This window comes from Castanea sativa, chromosome 12, assembly GCF_040712315.1.
Source record: "Castanea sativa cultivar Marrone di Chiusa Pesio chromosome 12, ASM4071231v1".
NCBI lineage: Eukaryota > Viridiplantae > Streptophyta > Magnoliopsida > Fagales > Fagaceae > Castanea > Castanea sativa.
This window is the reverse complement of record NC_134024.1, coordinates 8,191,199-8,210,870: the sequence shown is the minus strand read 5'-3', so window position 1 is coordinate 8,210,870 and position 19,672 is coordinate 8,191,199. Positions and strand designations below refer to the sequence as shown.

General features: G+C 33.1%; 1 protein-coding gene across 1 annotated transcript; it reads right to left on the bottom strand.

Moving 5' to 3' along the window:
* Positions 1-12,269: 12,269 nt before the first annotated feature.
* Positions 12,270-17,819, bottom strand: LOC142619264 (LEAF RUST 10 DISEASE-RESISTANCE LOCUS RECEPTOR-LIKE PROTEIN KINASE-like 2.3). The gene is made up of 6 exons (XM_075792329.1): positions 16,881-17,819; positions 16,301-16,333; positions 15,959-15,991; positions 15,085-15,120; positions 13,924-13,953; positions 12,270-13,647 (listed from the first exon to the last, which is right to left on the bottom strand). The coding sequence occupies exons 1-6, from the start codon at positions 17,641-17,643 to the stop codon at positions 12,527-12,529; spliced, it is 2,016 nt and encodes a 671-aa protein (XP_075648444.1). The 5' UTR covers positions 17,644-17,819; the 3' UTR covers positions 12,270-12,526.
* Positions 17,820-19,672: the final 1,853 nt, after the last annotated feature.

The window sequence follows — 19,672 nt, the reverse complement described above, 5'->3', positions numbered from 1 at the left end:
GCGTTAAAGATTGAATGTATTATTAGGATGGAAGCGCCGGTGTTAGCACTTGGAACAATCCACGTTAGGTGAAACAGTGAATGGTAGGTTGATTAATTCCAGAAAAGCCCTGGCTACTTGAGCATTTGGATTTATTCTCTTGGCTGTTCACTTGATGCAGGTACAGACAGCCTTCTTATTAGCAAAGGATGATGCAGGCTGTTGATTATTGGCTTGAATTTGGTGGCAAAGTCAGAATTTTTTTTTCAAAGGGAGATCAAATTAAATTGATCAAATACACAAAATAATATGCATATATTTTTCTATAAAAAAAAACGCATATATGCATAGTTTATACTTAAAACATGTCTTTAACATAATTTATTTTAGGGACCAAAAAAAAAAAAAAGAATTCTATATATTATTTTCTCAAATATAAGAAAATTTCATCTCATTTTTATATAATTGAAGATAAATATTTTCTTTCATTAAGTCATGTATAATTATCTTGTAAATTGTATTAATCACAATTAATATTCTTTAAATCATTTTTTTTATAGACACAATAAGATTTGAAACCTATAGTATCCTCTTTCTAATAATTGCCTTTTATTATTAGGTCAATACACTAAATTTTTTTTTAATAGGTTAGCTTTGAATCTAAGTTTTTTATTTGACCACAAGAAAACTTTTTTCCGTTAAACTAACAAGAACTCATATTCTTTAAACATTTTAAATCAATTTTTTTTATTAAATAAATTGAATATTACACATTAAAATATAACAAAATCTTTATAAAACATAAAAGTATACAAATCAATTTATTTTAGATAAATTAAATAATAAAATTTTCTTATATATGCCTGTATATAATGTAGTATAAGAGAAATAAAATAATTACAATAATAAATAAAAATAAGTTCTTGTATACAGTATATACATGCATTCATCCCAGAATCATAGAATTTTCTTCTAATAAAAAAGAAGAAAGAAAAAACATGCATTCATGTATACAGTATATACATATATCTCTAACTTTCAAGATGCAAAATGTAAAAGAATTTCTTTTCAGAAAAGAAAAGGAGTTTTTATTAATAATATTTACTTATATATTTTTGGAAATATATGCTTTGAATGCTAATAAAGCTAATGAGTTATATAGATTCTCCCCCAAAAAAAAAAAGCTATGGGAAAATAAAATGATGTTAAAAGAAAGAAAAAAGGGATAAATAATTTGAATAAATGTTTACATTCAGCGAAAAAAAAAAAGCGGTTACAACTTTATAAAATTCTTTTTATTTTTAAATATCAAGAGAAATAAAGCCAGCCCCACTTCCCCCACTCCCTCCGCGTGGGATTAAAAAACTCAGAATTGCTTTTGCGACACTTCTGCCTTTCAGCCAACTTTGAATTGCATTTTTTTTTTTTGCCGACTTTGACCTGTAATCAAAATCAATTATGAATTTTCATAAAAAAAAAAAAAAAAAATTCAGTTATGAATTACTAGGCTGGTCACACACATACAATAAAAATAACTAACTTTTTAAATCCTTTTAATATATAGAGATTATTTGTGCAGTACAATAAGATTTGTTAAGCTAATTAACCAACGTTAGACATGATAACATATCATGTATCATAGACTATAAGTTGGGTTTTAAAAGTTGTAATTATCCCGAATGGACGTCCTTTTTAATTATCATATGGTTTTGTCAAGTAACAGTAATTTTTATAGATAGAAACAACTACTTAAGTTTTTATCAATTATTTTAATAAAAACAAAAGCTTAATATGTATAGGAAACTTGAAACTTTCATTAAATTAAAGAAAACATTACATCCTGATAAAGAGCTTGTTCCAAAAAATAAGGATTCTCTTCCATCCAAACAGAAAAATCAATAATACTAACAGCATGTTTTGCTAAAAGATAGGTAGATTTATTTCCCTGCCTACATACATGGGAAAACACAACACATTCCTAATTAACATCATGACATGAAGCTTGAATCCCATAAATTATAGGCATCACCGAAGCTGAAGGAGGAGACAGACTTGCAAGTGCATGAAAGACATTTAGAGAACTGCCTTCTAAAATGAACTCCTGTAATCCCACATCTTTGGCAAACTGTAGACCAGCCTCAAATGCTTTGGCCTCCACCTCCAAAGGACCCCAAGGAACTTGGAATTTCTTACTCAATGCAGCCACCACTAGACCATTGGCATCATGAATTATTACCCCCACCCCAGATTCTATTTGTGCTTTAAAAACAGTTCCATCCACATTAACTTTATACATGTGACCTAAAGGAGGAACTCAACGTTGTACCAACGAATTTGAGTGCTTTGGTACATCGGTAGTAGCATCCTAATACTCCAGCAACAACGATGATGCTCCACGAAGCAACTCAAACTCACCAATCCTTTTTCCTCCCTTTCGAATTTCATTCCAGTTACCGCACAACCTCCAAGCAATCGTCCTCACCAACGCAATGACACCTTCATTGCAATGATCATTCATCGTCATCTTCCAAAATAGCTCTAGGAAACTATTGAATTGACCATCATAATTGGGTTTTAAAATCCCAGAACAGCCCCAAATTCTTTTAGCTCTCGAACATGACCAAAATAAATGGCCTAAAGTCTTCGGTTCTAGCTTGCATTCCTCACAAAGATCTTCAAACAGCACATGGCATCACCATAGATTAGCTTTGGTGGGAAGAATATATATCATGACAAGCATGCCACAAAAAATATCTTATTTTGTGAGGAGCAAGCAATTGCCAAAGTTTCTTCTAGAAACATCGCTGCTTGTTGTCATCTAAAGTAGTTGCAATACCTGAACTGCATGAAAGCTCCATAGCAATTTTATATGCACTACGAACATTAAACAGTCCATTAGAGGTCCCTGTCCAGATCAATTTATCAGGAGGAGGAGTATTACTCAGTGGGATGCTCCTTATTTCCTCAACTTCAAACGACAAGAAAAACTGCTGCAACAACTCCACCTTCTAGCACCTATTTTCTGAATCAATTAACTCAAAAACCTAGAGTGCCGATGAGGAATCCAACCTTGGAGAAACCACTTTATAAGTAGATGAATTTGGTAACTATTTATCCTCCCACACTTGAACACTTGAGCCATTACCTATCTGCCATCTCAGGCCTTGCTACACAATCTTTTGAGCTGCCATGATACTTCTTGTTAAGGACATATTTTATGTAGTTGACTAATCCTTTGACAAAACGCACGCACTTTACTTGTAATTGGATAGATCTAGGATGTGTTTAATACTTCAAAGAACATGTTGTTCAAGTCTAATATTAAAGCCATGAAAATTGGACCAAGAAACAAGTGAAGAAAATGTGTTCACTAAAGCTGGACAGATAGCTCGACACCTGTAGACACCTGCAGACAGCTACTCGACAGCTAGCTATCTATCGAGATTTAATGAGGCTTAACACCTGCTATCTATCGAGGTATCTATCGAGGTTACGGGAATTCAGATTTCCAGATCTGATTTTTAGCCCATGTTTTTGTATTTGTGTAAGGTTTCTTTTCTCACAACCCTAGACATATATAAGGCTTATTTTAAAGGCCGTCACATAAGAGAATACAAGGAAAACATATGCAAAAGGTGACCGAAGCCTTATTCTCTCTGAAAGAAGACTGTGTCTTTGCGCCTTAGGGTTTTGTAACAAAGTGTTTCTTGATCTTCATTGTTGATGAAGTGAAGAACTTTATAGCCAACATTCTTCTTCCTCAAGTTGGTGAGTGAGTCACGTACTGGGAGCTAGTCACGTATTAGGATTAGTGCATCAAAGGGTGGCGTTCATATATTGAAGAGTTCAGAGGTTCTGAAGCGGTAGAAGGTTTCTGCTGTAAGTTCATCTACGGGGATTGTAGAGTCTAGGGACAAAAGTTTTGTACTAGATCTGAAACTTCTCTTTACTATAGTGAATTGCTTTTCTGGAAGGTTTTCCCCCAGGTTTTTTAATGTGAAACTGGTTGGTTTCATTGGTTTTCTGGGGTCATCATATATTGTCTTATTTACTTTTTCGTTGCATATGATTTTGACATGATATTGATGTTTGTTTGTTTTAACAAGTTTTATTCATAATAAATCTAATTAACAACTTGAGTTTAAAACTTGTTAATTGTATCAACCGAGGTCTAAATTTCCCAACAAGTGGTATCAGAGCGGGTACACTCTGATTGGATTAATTTCCTGAGTGTGACCCTTGACCTTCGTTGTCATGGATTGTGGACAATCTCTTTTTATTCCTCCTTTATTTGATGTCACTAATTGTGTGTACTGGAAAGTTTGTATGAAAGTTTTCTTGCAGTCTCTAGGTAAACAAGTATGGCAAGTTGTTGAAGTTGGCTGGATTAAGCCAAAGGAATCGTCGGTGGATTGAGATAATGCAACAATCATAGCAGCAAATTTCAACAGTATGACCTTGAATGCCTTGTTTTGTGAGGTGACCAATAAGGAATTCAAGAAAATATCATCCACAGAAGTTGCCAAGGAAGTATGGACCATTCTTGAGACCGCCTATGAAGGTAATTAGGCAGTAGAGACTGTGAAGCTTCAAAGACTCACTAGTAGTTTTGAAGAAATAAGAATGGAGGAGGATGAGACATTTGATGAGTTTTATGCTAAACTCAAGCATATTTTGAATTCTGCCTTCAACCTTGGAGAATCTATAGTAGAATCCAAAATTGTTAGAAAAATCCTTAGGTCCTTACCTGAAAGATTCCATGCCAAGATCACTGCCATTGAAGAAGCAAAGGATATTGATCACATTCCTTTGACTGAGCTTGTAAGGAACCTTCAAACCTATGAGATGAGATTAGGCTCAATGGAAAAAAGTAGAAAGAGTAAAAACTTGGCTCTTAAGGATATAGAGGAAGAGATTGAAGACTCTGAAGATGAAGTAAAAGTGAAGATGAAGATGTTGATGATGATGAGGATGAGGATTTAACCTTTATAACTGATGAGATTATCAAGCTTCTTCAATTTAGGAAAAAGAATAAGGGCAAACCTCCTAGGAAATCTAAATCCTCTAGGAAGGGTAAGAATGAGAAACCTCACATCCAATGCCTGAATGAGATTATCAAGCTTCTTCAATTTAGGAAAAAGAATAAGGGCAAACCTCCTAGGAAATCTAAATCCTCTAGGAAGGGTAAGAATGAGAAACCCCACATCCAATGCCATGAGTGCTAGGGTTTTGGTCATATGAGGATAGAGTGCCTAAACTACCTTATAAGGGAAAAGACCAAGAAGTCAGAAGATAAAGGGTTGGTTGCTACTTGGAGTGACACTGAGAATGACTCTTCTGATGAGTATGTGGATGAATGTAGTCACGTTATGACCTTTGCTGCTTCAACTGATAAGGTGATTGTGGAGAGTGCTAGTGACAGTGAGGATTCTTCTGATGAAGAAGTACCCAAGAAGTTGACCCTTCAGGAAGCCTGTGATAAGCTATGCAATGAATTCATAAAATCTGAAAAGACTTCTCATCTTTGTAGAAAAGAGCTTAATGAGGTAAAAACTGAAAACGCTGAATTGTTAGTCAAACTAGATGAGACTACAAGGTTAGTTGAGACTCTCACTGTGGAAAACACCTCATTAGAAGAGAATGTCAAGAATCTTAAGGTTGAGCTTAGTCAAGCTAGAACTCAAATAGAGAGGATGTCTAGTGCAAAGCTTGAAGAAGTCTTGAGTGCTCAAAAGCCTAGTTTTGATAAGACTGGCTTTGGATATGCTGTTTCCTCCGGCCCCTCCTCTTCCACGGCTTTTGGATCAAGGACTGTCATTGTGCCTCAATCCGAGAAAGTTAATAGAGGTATGAAATCCAAAACTGTTTTGGCTTGTTGGGGACATATTTTTATGTAATTGGCATATCCTTTGACAAAACGCACTTTACTTGTATTTAGGTAAATCTAAGTAGGTTCAAGATAATCATTACAAGTGGTTAAATTGAAGACATGAAGATTACTCAAGAGCTGCTAAAGAAAAGTGCAAACTGCAGGTCTCGATACCTCCTCGACAGAAGCTCGATCTGTCGAGATTCATTAAAGCTCGACAGATGTCCCGATCGATCGAGCTTACGGAATTCAGATTATAGCCAGCAACGTTTTTATTCTAAAAGGCTATTTGTTTATGGGTTTGTATAATTCTTATTGGACTAGGAAAGCCCAAGGTTTGTGTAAACTTATTTAGAATAGGAGAGCCCATTAAAACTCCTATTTAAAGGAGGTGGAAAAAGAAAAAACTAACCCTAGAGAGCTTCATAAGGTTTTCTTTTTGAAACCCTAGCCTCCTCTTACAGAAGAAAGAGTTCTTGCTGCGTTTCTTGTACGCCTTTGGGTTTTGTAACCAAGCAAAGCCTCTTGCACCAACATTGAAGATCTTATTGGTGTTTCTATGTGAAGCTGCTGCAAATCAACTACAACAATCAAAGGGTTGCTGTGAAGTTAGTCATGTACTGGGATTCGTGCAAAGGAGTAAGCCGCGTACTGGGATCCGCGCATCAAATTGGTTAGTCACGTACTTAGAAGCCGTGCATTGAAAGGAGAAATTGTCACTACCAAAATGGATTCACAATTTGTTAGAGCAAAAAGAAGACCTACGAGTCTATGTTGAGGATAATAGAGATGCTAAAATTGCAAAGAAACTCGCAATTATGGGACTCTGGTGCATCCAGTGGCACCCAGTGGATCGTCCTTCAATGAAAGTTGTGGTCCAAATGTTGGAAGGAGAAGGAGATAAGTTAACCATGCCTCCAAATCCCTTTGCGTCTACAGGCCCTACAAGAATCAATGTAAGTATGCCTGGAAGGCGTTTGAACCAAGAGTTAGAAGTCATCCTAGAATCAAAGTAAGAGTCCTCGACAATCATAAAAGTTGCATTCATTTTGTACTCAAGGATTGAAATTATTAACTTTGTGGTCAAATGTAGGGACTTCAAGTTTTCTAATATATATCAAGTTTAAGCAAAATTATACTTATAAAAGTGTATTGCTGTATTCCTATTGAGATAGTAAAGAATATAAAGTTAATTTTTTGTTGTTTATAAATGCTTTTATATTCATTTTTATAAAATTTCATAGTTTCGTAGAATAAGGCTTTATTTCCTTATTTTAGATAGGTTTTAAGAGAATTTGAGTCAAACTTGTGCCCCTCATAGGATTTGTTTAAGAATATATTTTCGCTAAATTTTTATTTTTAGCTTAATTCGGTGCTTAACCTGAATGAAGTTTCCCGAACTAGGACTTCCTCGGTGCTTTCCAAATTCCAATATAAATTGGTGGTGGTAGCCTTATGGCATTTATACTCTTCTTTAAATAAAATAAAAAAGGGAAAATTATAAAGTTGATCCCTAGCCTTTACAGCATATCTCAATTTGGTCCTTAACCTTTTAATTGTGTCAATTTGGTCTCTAACATTTTTAATACTGTGGTTAATTTGGTTTTTGCCGCTATCCTTTGGATGGAAAAAGCTGATGTGTCAAACAGAACAATAAAGAATGATTTTTCATGCCACATCAACCACTAACTATACCACCATGTCAAATTAAAAAAAAAAAAACTCAAATTGAAATTTTAAGTGACACATGGCAATTTACTAATCCTGCGGTTTAAAAAAAGCCCACTTAATCTGTGTAATTTCCTCATCTTCTTTTCCTCACCTCACCTCTCTCTGCAACATTGCCACCATCACCTAAGCATGAGAGACCCATCGATGCAAGCTATGATTCAACCCAAGATTCCAAAGAAAATAAATCCAACACTGTCTCCCTTCTCTAGACCTATTATCCAGTAAGATTAGAATTTTAAATAGAAAAACATTGAAAACAACTTTCCAGATCTGTTAATATTAATCATTAGACAATACTAATATCAATTCATTCGAATCATATAGACATTCACAAATACAGATCACAAACAATAGGGAATAACACTACATTGCAGAAGCAGTATGCCCAATCTACAACAGCAAACAATCCCAATCGGCAACCTTGTTGCTCTACTTTGCATCTTGTCTTACTGGGTAATAAAGTTCGGCTACCTAATTGGCTTTTTGTCACCTCCTATCTCTAGCCGCAAACCCATCCACACCATCTTATAATTTCCACATCTTCTTGTGATCAACCCAATGTGTGTTCTGAAATTTCCTAACGTTAGTGAAGTGGACAATGGGGGTGGACCAGCGGAGGACAAAAACTTCTGAATTACTAACTTTTGAATTACTAATGTTAATTTTGTTTTTTTTTTTTTTAAATCTGATGTGGTGATATAGTTAGCAGTTGATGTAGTATGAAAAATCAATTTTTATTATTTCATTTGATACATCAGCTTTTTTTATCTAAAAGATAATGACAAGGACCAAATTGACACAACATTAAAAAGTTAGGAAAACTTTTCGCTCTTCCATAACATTTATTGTGATCAAATTAAATTCTTAATATGTTTTATTTAATTAGAAATTGGTTAAATTATGTTAAGAAAGAGCCTGAAGAATTGTTGTTAAGGAAGCCCACTCAAGCCATGTGTCAATTTCACTCAATGCCACATCAACGCAATTGTAAAATTAATGTGCAAAATCATTTGCAGGCTGCAACGTTAGAACATTTGCCAAGCGAGCAACTTCTGGCCACGGTCAGTAGCTAGCAATTTAGCATTGAATCTGGTTACCCAACTAGATCTGATAGGGGTGGATCTACTAATTGTATGCGTTATTATTATTATTTTTGCTATAATGTTATTTGTGTGAATGTATATATAATATAATTTTATATAATTTAATAATTAAGAAATGTAGAGAATTTGTTGAGTGTGTGGATTTTTATCATGATATATAATAAATTTTTGTTATAAAGCTAGTGATTCAAGGGAAAAAATAGTGAAGATAGTGATTGCTCAAACATTAATTGATTGATTAAGTAGATACTAAGTGTATTGTTTATGTACAGGTGAGTGTGGCTGCATGACTAATAATTAATATAGTGTCAATGAGTTGAGGTTTTTTCATTTATTTAAAAATATTTTTATAAAAAAATAACAAATAAATAATGACAACGGCATAAAAATAAAATATTTCAAATTTAACAAAATAAAATAATCACACATACTCACATTGACAATAGAAAATGACAACTGATAATGAAATAACATATAACGATTTCAAGATATAAAAACTCGTAAAAAAAAATTATAAAATTTCATATATTTATTAGTGTTTTTTTTTTTAATTTTTTTATTATCAATAACTCAATATATCGAAGTTCTCTTCCTATTAAATTTTGTTCAACTTAAGTTTCATTACCACCTTCCTGACAAATTCCTGGAGCTACCCCACAACATGAGCAAAACGCGTAACTCAGAGTTGGACAAATGATCTATGCAAACTGCGAAGATGACGAGAAGTTTCACTTGAAAGTTGACTGAAGAAGGTATGGTCCTTAGTCACGGCAATGATAATCCTATCTTATAAGCAATCATGTATTTGTTGCTTAGGAAGGACCACTGTCCAAATGGGGAAGAATGATTATTTGTTGAGAAAAAAATCAGTACTGACCACTTTGTCAAGTTCAATCAATTTTGTACCAGCCCTTTTTCAAGTTGAATTTGTTGACTACTTGAAAAGTTAGTATGAGAAAGTAGGCACTGTGCTATTCCACTAATGTCCAATTGCAATATTTGGATTTCAAAGAAGATAAGAAGTATACAGGAAAGAAGATTTATATATGTTCTAGTTGACCAAGACTGGTAAAATGTTCAAAATCACCATATAAAACTTGGCATCTCATTCGCACTAAAGCCCATAACAAAATGGTAGGAAATTAAAACACGTAACTAAGAGTAGGACAAATGATCTGTGTAAACTACGAAGATTATGAGAAGTTTCACTAGCTAGTTGACTGAAGAAGTTAAGGTCCTTTGTGACGGCAATGACAAAAATAAGAAAAAAATCCTGTCTTATAAACAATCATGTATCCAAAATTGATTTGCACAAATCAGTACTGGACACTTTTGTCATGTTCAATCAACTTCTTACCAGCTTTTTTCGAACATGAATTTGTTGATTATTTGAAAAGTTCTATTTGTATGATAAAGTGGGCACTGTGCTATTCCCCAGAAATTGCGCTAAATAAGCCTCACCAATATTTGTATGATGTTCCATGCATACACCTTCATATCAAATTAAAGCCAAGAGTCAACAAATAGCTTCCATGAAGCTATGGTTTCATACAAATTTGAATACGACTTTTGCAAGTTGTGTCGTTCCTATCAAACTCTTTGTTTGTTTGTTTTTTTTTGTTTTTTTTTCACATTTGAGATTCTATTCCTATATTTTTAACGTAACTATTCCTATATTTTTAACGTAACCGAGTGATGGAGATTATTGTTTTACTTTTCCTCCTAAACCAAGAATTACTCAATTATTTTGATGCGGACCTGTTGCATTTGCTAAAAGCTTCTCTATATTACAATATAGAATCTAAGGAGAAATAATAATGAAACTTCTATGAACTCGTTATTATTGAGGGGGTACTTGTCAACATGACTCACTGTCACCAATCTAAACGAAACATAGTCATGGTCCATGGAAGTTTCTTTATAAATTATATGGCAGCTCCTCACTTGGTTTAGTTTGCGTGTCATACACACAAAAACAGGACACAAGCAATGCCCCTATTTAGTAGCTAAATTCCACGAAGCTACACTAGCATCATAAATTCACAATAATCCATCAACACTTCATTTGAGAGTTTTTAAAAAAGTGAAATAAATTGAATGAGTAAATCATAAAAAAAAAAAATAATAAAAAAAAAAAAAAGAATTGAATGAAATGAAATGTATTCAAATAATGAAATTTATCAAGAAATAATAATGAAACTTTTACTGAAATCATTTTTAAAGAGGAGATGCCTCCATATTAATCCTACAATACTAAACCTATGCTCTAATACCAATTGTAAATTCGCATAGGAGATACCTCCATATTAATCTTTGAAACATTGAGCCTATATTTTGATAACAATTGAAAAATCGCTATTTAGACCCCTAATTTTGCATCAATCTTGGAACCAGATACTTTTTTCAATTTGGCATTACATTCATCAACTAGTTCTTCTTCTAAGCTCTTGACCTTAACCCTATGGAAGAAATTCTCACTCTTAACATCATCTAGCAACTTGTTGCTTCTTCAAGTTTCACATCTAAGTCCTCTCACATTCAAGATACTTTAATTTATCCAAGTAATTTTCATCAATTCTTCTATATTTTACAACTAACTTATTTGGATTCATCAAGTTTTACGATTAAAGATTCTTTTTCAAGCTCACATTTGCTCAAATTCTCTGGGGATTTCTTAAGAGCTTTTCTTGGATTTCGTCAATTCCCTAAAGAGATTGTTACCAAAAATTATAAGACCATCAATAGAATTGTTTAGAATTACGTTATCACAATCATGAGCATAATGCGTCTCAACTTTATTTATGACGCGGAACTTGATCCTATAACAATGAACCTATGCTCTGATACCTTTGAAAAATTGTTGTTAGACCCCTATACGACTTACAATCAATTATAATAATTTAACCAATTATTCGATCAACTAATTAATTAGTCAATATTCAAGCACAATATATGGATAGAAATGTATAAAGCAATAAAGAACAAATATACACGCACACTGAGACGAGATTTATTCATGAAGTGGAAAATGAAAAATCCAACAGAGAAAAACACTCCAGGCCAAGTCTAACTCGCCAAATCCACTATAAAGATTGTTATGATACAAACTATATTACTAAACCTCCAATACAAGGAATAGACATTATATCTAAGCTCTTTGCTCCTGTTTCAACTGTTGAACCAGCCTTTAGTGTCCCAATTTGATCGCTGACCACTAAACCAAACTCTTGATTACTTCTAAGCCACTTGAAGATTTTGCAACGTCTTTGTGATTTCACAGCAGCAATCCAACATCATAGGTTGTGAAGCTTGTGGTGGTAAACTCCTCTCAAGTATATGGCAATTGAAGAGGTTGAAAGACGATTTGGATTTGGTAAGGTTTTCTCAATAAAATCAACTGCCATATCTTTTTTCTCTAGAATATTAGGATTATTTTCGTTCTTATAAGGTAGACAAATCAATGGTTAATTGGTTATAACTAAATCTAGAAAGCAAAGTCAGTTGCTTTCCATAAGAGGTTTGCTTGACTGAAACTCAAACGAAGACCAAGCGAAAATTTTTGTTCAATAAAATTTTAAACAACTTGATTTTAGATCGATTGATCTTGATTATACTCAACCGAAATTGTCCAAACGTGCACAGTGACAACTCTCAAATTTTACTTCATCCTTGATTACATGAAATGGTTACAAATGACATTGAAAATAATTACATTGAAAGTTCTGTCTTTACAAGTGAACTTTTGTAGAAATTGCAACCAAATTTATTATGGAATTAGCAACACCTAAAATACCTTTCACTTTTCCATGTAAATCAACCAACTAACATATCACCTGGTTTGCACTTAAAATTGAGTTGATTGACTTGATTCACCTGATTGCATTGTCGAGCAAGTTGGATTTAAGTTGTCTCCTACATCCGCTAGTGATGATAGGAAAGGCTTAGAAGGCATTTGTAAGCATTCAACTTCTCCTACAAGCATTTCTACAACTTTGTTCATTGAACACCGATCACTAGGCTTCATCTGTATGCACCATAATGCGACTATGATCATCTTATTAATTGTTTTCTTCTCCTCCTCTGTGACATCTTCCATTATTATGTCATTTCCTTCACTAACTTGATCATAAACCCAAGTTGGAAAGTATATTTGGCTTGAATGATCTGCTAATGCATTAAAGTTCTTTCTTCTGCTTGCCATTTCCAACAATAACATGCCAAAACTATAAACATCAGCTTTATAGGAGACGCCTCCGATGTTTTTATAGAACAACTCTGGAGCCATATATCCTAGTGTTCCTCTTGCAGCAGTCAATGACACTATGCTATCATCTGCAAGAAAAAGTTTTGCAAGCCCAAAATCAGAAACTTTTGGGGTGAAGTTCTCATCAAGTAGAATGTTATGGGGCTTGATATCAAAATGCAAAATTTGTATGTCACATCCTCGATGTAGATATTCAATTCCATGAGCCACTCCAAGAGAAATCTCGTATATTTTCTCAATACTTAAAGGGATTCTTTCTTCTAGAGAAAAAATGTATTTGTCTAGCGAACCGTTAAGCATGAATTCATATATAAGGGCGCGCTTTGGTCCCTTGGCACAAAAGCCAATGAGTTGCACCACATTCATGTGGTGAATCCTTCCAATTGTTGCAACTTCATTGATAAAATCTTGCCCATTAGCTTTGAAATTATCTAGCATCTTAATAGCTACAAGTCGGCCACTTTGAAGCTTCCCTTTATACACAGAGCCATAACCTCCTTCTCCCAATTTATCCTTAAAACCTTTGGTCATCTTCCGAATTTCTAAGTAAGAATACCTAATTGGCATGAAGTTATTTTGGCTTTGCAGAAATTCTTCGACAGCGTCATTTGTTGATAAATGCCTCCTACACCACTTATATATCAAAAGGGCAACCACACATGGAGCCCCCAAGACCATTTTTGCTGTAAGATATAACAATACTGTACAGGGACATCACCAAAAAAACTATGAGAAAACAAATTTCTTGTTGCACTTCTTTTAGCTATTTTAATTTTTAGTTGAAAATATGGTTGAACTAAGAAGTAAGTGCCTTTCTAATCCAAGTAATTAAGCACAATATGTGTTGTTTCCATTTAAATATCACTAAAAATTAATTACATCTTGTTTTCATGGTACACTATTCTCAAGCACAATCTTAAGGAATGATATGCTATTAAAAAAAATTGAAGAAGATCAAAGGAGATTTAGGTTCTTACCGATGTTTAGTAGTAAGTACCAATTATAAGCTGCAACAAAAAAACAAAAAAAGAAAGAAAGTTGAAATTACATTTTGCTAATTAAAGATGAATTAGGGAAATAAGTGACAAATAACTTGAAAAGTCTAGGCTTCATAAGACTAATCTAAAAATAATTTTTTTTAAACACCTATAATTGGGCCATGCTTAACAAGAAATATAAACAACCATAGAAACCTATTGACTTTAAATATTAAAATCAATCTTACTAAAGGCTCAAGCCCAATTCTACTCGGAATGCAAGTCAAAATAATAAAAAAATTAATAATTCTACTTGAATGGCAAGTCTCATAACCATGATTTAATGTATGGTTAGAATTTAGCCTATTATATTAAGGGAAGTGAGAGGATATTTTAATCGGGAGAAATGGTTTTCTATTGTTTGGTTGTTGATTTCTGTTTTCTGTTTTCAAACACACCAAAAAAACTTGTCTTGAGAAATAATTCGTAAATGATTTTCTATTGCTTTTTTACCCTGAAAAACTTTTTTTGGAGATGCATTCTATTCTATAAGTTTTTCCATTATTTTTTTTTTCCGACTAAAGCATCACAACCAGCAAAGAAAACCTCCTTATCAAAAAAAGAAAAAGAAAAAGAAAAAGAAACCTCTTAAGTTGTTGACAGTGGTAACCACGGGCCCACAAAGCAAACCCACCCCATCAAGAAAGCCACACCCACCACTGTGTTCTCTTAGCACGATAGTTACTCTACAAATATAAATGCTTGTAGGGTGTGAAGAGGTAAGAGCCGTAAATCAAGTCTCTAAGAAAGAGCTTCACACACATGTACACTTAAGATTATTCTAGAGAAATATTTCTTAATTTCTTGTATATAAGAATTTTTTTTTTTTTTATAAAAAAACCCAGAGACCTATAACAATCTAATTAAGTCATGCCCATAAAACCTAGACCAGTCCAAATTTCGGGTAAATCTTAAGAAATTCGATTATCTTACTTTTCATTTTCTTAAGCCTAAAAGATCAACCGATTGCCCAAGTACATGGTTTACATCTACTAGTGTCATCTTCACAATCAGACACAATTACTCAATGCAATTCTATGTCATTTTTCATTCTCTATTATCTTTATCCTTCAAACAACTTTTTGGAGATCGAAAACTCACCGATAGATAAATAATCTACATATGGAGGTTGCCTTCCTGCTTTTTCAAAAAGAAAAGAATAACATCAGTGTTTGGAACTTTAAAATTAATTTAACTTCTCCTCATACGAAACTACAGTAATACTGGATAAATATTCCCTAGCATATCTAATACATTGGAATGGATGGAAAATGCACCAAGAAGCTATGTTCTAATTAAGAAATTCAATAATTTTTACTTTTCACTTTCTCAATTCTAATGGTCTGTTTGGATTGAAGGGAAAAAGGTGGGAGTAGAGTAAAGTAGGGTAGACTTGGCCGAAAATAAGTCAGTTTCCGACCAATTCTACTCTACTTTTCTCCACTCTCATTGAAGGGTGAAGAAGGGTGAAGAAGTGAGTGAAAATAAAATGGTAGAAGATGGAAAGAGAGACGATAGAAACAATTTTTTTTTCCCTCGTGTGTATTTAATTGTGTATTTAATTGGGGAAGGAAAAGTGGAATGATAAAAAACATTTTGTTTAGTTGAGAAGAAAAATAAGATAATAGAAAAATGAATTTGTATAAATATGCTTGTATGTCATTATAAATGATGCTCAATTAAAATAAAATAAAATAAAATAAAATAAAGGACAAACAACGAACCAAAAAAAGACAATTACCCAAATTTGTTAAAAAAAATGAATATCATGTCCAAAAAAAAAAAAAATAGAAGAAGAAGAAGAAGAAGAAGAAGAGCAAAGCGCCTACTGAGCAAAAAAAAAAAAAAAAAAACTAGAAGAGAGTTGAGATCAACCAATTGTCCGAGTATATTGTTATTCTTTTACTTGTGTCGTCATCGTATCAGGCACAATTACTCATGCAATTCTATTTCATTTTTGAGATAGAAACCTCACCTTTGAAAAAGTAATATAGAGTTACTAGCCACTCTGCATTTTTGACAAGGAAAAGAATAACATCAGTACTGTTTTGAACTTTAAAATTAATTTAGTCATTATGCTGAAACTACACTAGCATGTCTTTTACATTGGAATATGGATGGGGTATGCATCAAGAAGCTTTCTTCTTCAGAAATTCGATAATTTTTACTTTCATTTCCTCAAGCCTAATAAAAGATTGTGATCATCCAATTGCCCAAATAAATAAGTTATTCCTCACGTGCAATTACTCGTGCAATTCTATATCATAGTCGATTCTATATTATCCTTCAAATTACTTTTTTGAGATAGAAACCTCACCCTCAAAGAAATAAAGTAGTCTTCTACCCAATCCTGCATTTTTGACCAAGAAAAGAATAACATCAGCATTTGGAACCTTAAAGTTAAATCAAGTAAATGTCGATAACATCACCAAGAAGTTTCTTCGTATAGAAGTTCAATAGTGAACCAACACACAAATAGTTAGTGACGGGATCAGAAATGCAAGACTAGTGCAGAAAAAAGAAAGAAATGTGCAAGAGGGAAATAACGGTCAACATGTAAGGTATTTAATTAGAAAATGGAAAGTGTTATGCTCTTTCTCGCTATATTTACCCACCAATCTTGCTGCTGTAGCATTGGACAAGGTTCGAGTCTTTATTGAGGTAGCAATTGCTCTCTCTTCCGCAGTAAATTACACAAATAACTCTTTCAATCACATCACCAAGAAGTTTCTTCTTATAGAAGTTCAATAGTGAACCAATACATGAATAATTAGTGACGGGAGAAATGCAAGACTAGTGCAGAAAGAAAGGTGCAAGAGGAAAATAATGGTCAACATGTAAGGTATTTAATTAGAGAATGGAAAGCGCTGTGCCCTTTCTCGCTTTTATTTACCCACCTATCTTGCTGTCGCATTGAACACGGTTCAAGTCATTGCGGTAGCAAGAATTCCCTCCACAATAACGGTCACAAATAACTTGAATCCATGAAAGCTCAAAACCATATACCAAATCATTGTGGATTTCTGAACAGGAAATATTTGGATGATCATTTCCTGGCCGCGATGTCAGAACCATCTGCTCTAATCTGCACGAGTCCTTCACATCCATCACTCTTGCATCAATTGTAACATATTTATACCTCTTAGAATGAGAAATAGAAGAGTTGGAAGAATAATCTCCATTGTCAATGCAAGTAGAAGTATCCAAATAGAATGGAGTATTCACTGGTCTTTCACAGCTCATGAAAACCATAACGTTGTAGTTTGACAGGATATAAAAAGGAGCGATCTGTTGAGAACTCCGTTGAGATATGAAAAATTGATCCGAAGAATAACTCGGAGTGGAGAAGTAATTGTCCTTGTATATACCTGAGTCCACCACCCGGATTGTGTAGTTACTGTAATTGATTTCCTGTACATTGTATTTTTCAGCATATAAGAGCAACACCGTATGATTGCTCTCACACGACAGTTCATACCTTGGGTCGCCGCAGGTTTGTGGATCGCTCTTCAATCGAAACGGATAGCTTATGTTCTGGATATTTCCGCAGGAAGAAGGGGCACATTGATGAATACTATTCTGAGTACTGCAAGTTTGATGGACTAGTACAAAAACAGTAAGGGCAGTGAGCCCTGCAGTGAAGGGTAATTCTCTCACCATTTATGACACAGTGAAAAATTTTATCAGCTACAAACTAACACAGTTGTTGACAAGGATTACTTATTTCTCCGGTCTTTTAGAGTATCATCAATAAAATAGTAGTAGAATAAAATTGAGGAAAGGAATTAAAGAAGAGAGAAAATAGATTTTTCTTTCTTTTGCAGAAAGAAAGCAGAAGAAGTTTCGTTACAATGGGGAGTGGGGACAATATCTGTTGGGAAAATGGTAAGGAATGAATAAAAAAATTGATATTTTTATATTCACTTTAAGGTACTATTAAAATTAGTAAAAATTATGAGTATAAAGAAAATAGATAATATATGAGCTTATATATTTATGAGTTAGACATTAGGTTGAACTTTTGGCATATGTGAACTAAGTCTATAGTCTATTTGTCCAAATAATAATATTTTATTATTTTAATTTTTGAGTCAGTTAGTCTGTGCACAGCAGTTATTACTGAAACAAAGTACCTGTTCAGTAACATATAATTTTACATAATCTCTCATTCATAAAAAAAAGAAAACTCAAAAGAATTTTTTTTTTTGTGCATTCATTCTGTGTCAAAGAGAGAACAAGAGACATTGAATAGTTCACATAGCACGACTTTGTGTGCTTCATTTTCATGTTGTAGATCATTTTATCCTGAGAGACAGACGTTTGTGAGTCTCAAAACACCATAGTGATTGTGTGAGAGGTGAAATCTGCTTTAAGAAGATTGTGTCAAACACAAAACTTGATCTGAATTGTTCATCTTTCACGCATTTGGTCTGTGATTTTTTAATTATTTGCAAATTTTTCTTTATATATATTTAGCATTTGTTTGTCACTGTTGCCTTGTACATTTATTTGTGTTATTGTTTTATCTTAGATATGTATTTTGTTCCTTTTACTTTATTACAAAAATAAATTGTTAAAATATATCCAATAATCTTAAAGTAGATCTTGAAATATATTTTAATTTGTTTTTGTGATTTAACGCTGAAAGAAATTTGTGTCTGTTATAAAACACTTATCGGTAATTATAGGTACTGTGAAACTTAGAAAACTGGTATTTTGTTTATCGCATACTGAGATATTTTGATAATATAGAAAACTGGTATCGTGTTTATCGCGTACTGAGATATTTTGATAATGTAGGTTACGTGATTCACTGAAACCGGTAGAGTTATTTCCTTCTTCCTTTTTATAATTTTTTCATTAGAGTTTTTTTGTCTTATATGAATTTTTGGTTGACTAGTCTTGTGTTTATCGCGTACTGAGATATTTTGATAACGTGAGTTACGTGATTCACTGAAACTGGTAGAGTTATTTCCTTCTTCTTTTTTATAATTTTTTATTAGAGTTTTTTGTCTTATATGAATTCTTGGTTGACTAGTCTTGTGTGGATCGCATACTGGGATATTTTGATAATGTGAGTTACGTGATTTACTGAAAATGGTAGAGTTATTTCTTTTTCCTTTTTATAATTTTTTTATTAAAGTTTTTTGTCTTTTATGAATTCTTGGTTGACTGGCTTTGATTTGGGGATTGTGTAGGCAGGGTTGATTTTGAAGAATAGTTGATTTTAATATATTATATTAAGATATTTGTACTCTTTCATCTTTGTTTGACTGAGATATTTATATTTGGTCTGATTGTGTTTCTAAGAAACACTGTACGTAGTTTTCTTTTTCACTTAAATATCTTTTGTATAATAATATAATATTCTATTGGATATTATGATTCGGATTGCGCTAATATTCTTGTCGTCATTGCAATTTTCCCATTCGGAGATGATTTTCTGGTCAAGAGGGAATATACCATTTTGAAGATGAGATTTTTGCTGTAAGTCTGTATCTTACTAACATATCTTTGACTTAATGGAAAGCATGTGTCACTTGTTTGACTTAATATCAACACGTTCTGGTTGAGAGGATGTGATTCACTCTATCGTTTATTCATTGACTCATTGTTATATATTTTGCCATGGTAAATCTGTTATAATTTATAGTCTTTATTGCAATACTGAGTATTGACCATAAAGGTC

What these genes read in the sequence shown, in the direction of transcription:
- LOC142619264 (XM_075792329.1), bottom strand. Translation starts at nt 17,643, where the DNA reads ATGGTGAGAGAATTACCCTTCACTGCAGGGCTCACTGCCCTTACTGTT. An exon ending in ACTACTTTATTTCTTTGAGG is followed by an intron (nt 15,992 to 16,300) that starts GTGAGGTTTCTA and finishes TCAAAAATGCAG; the next exon opens with AGTGGCTAGTAACTCTATAT. An exon ending in GTACTTACTACTAAACATCG is followed by an intron (nt 13,648 to 13,923) that starts GTAAGAACCTAA and finishes GTCCCTGTACAG; the next exon opens with TATTGTTATATCTTACAGCA.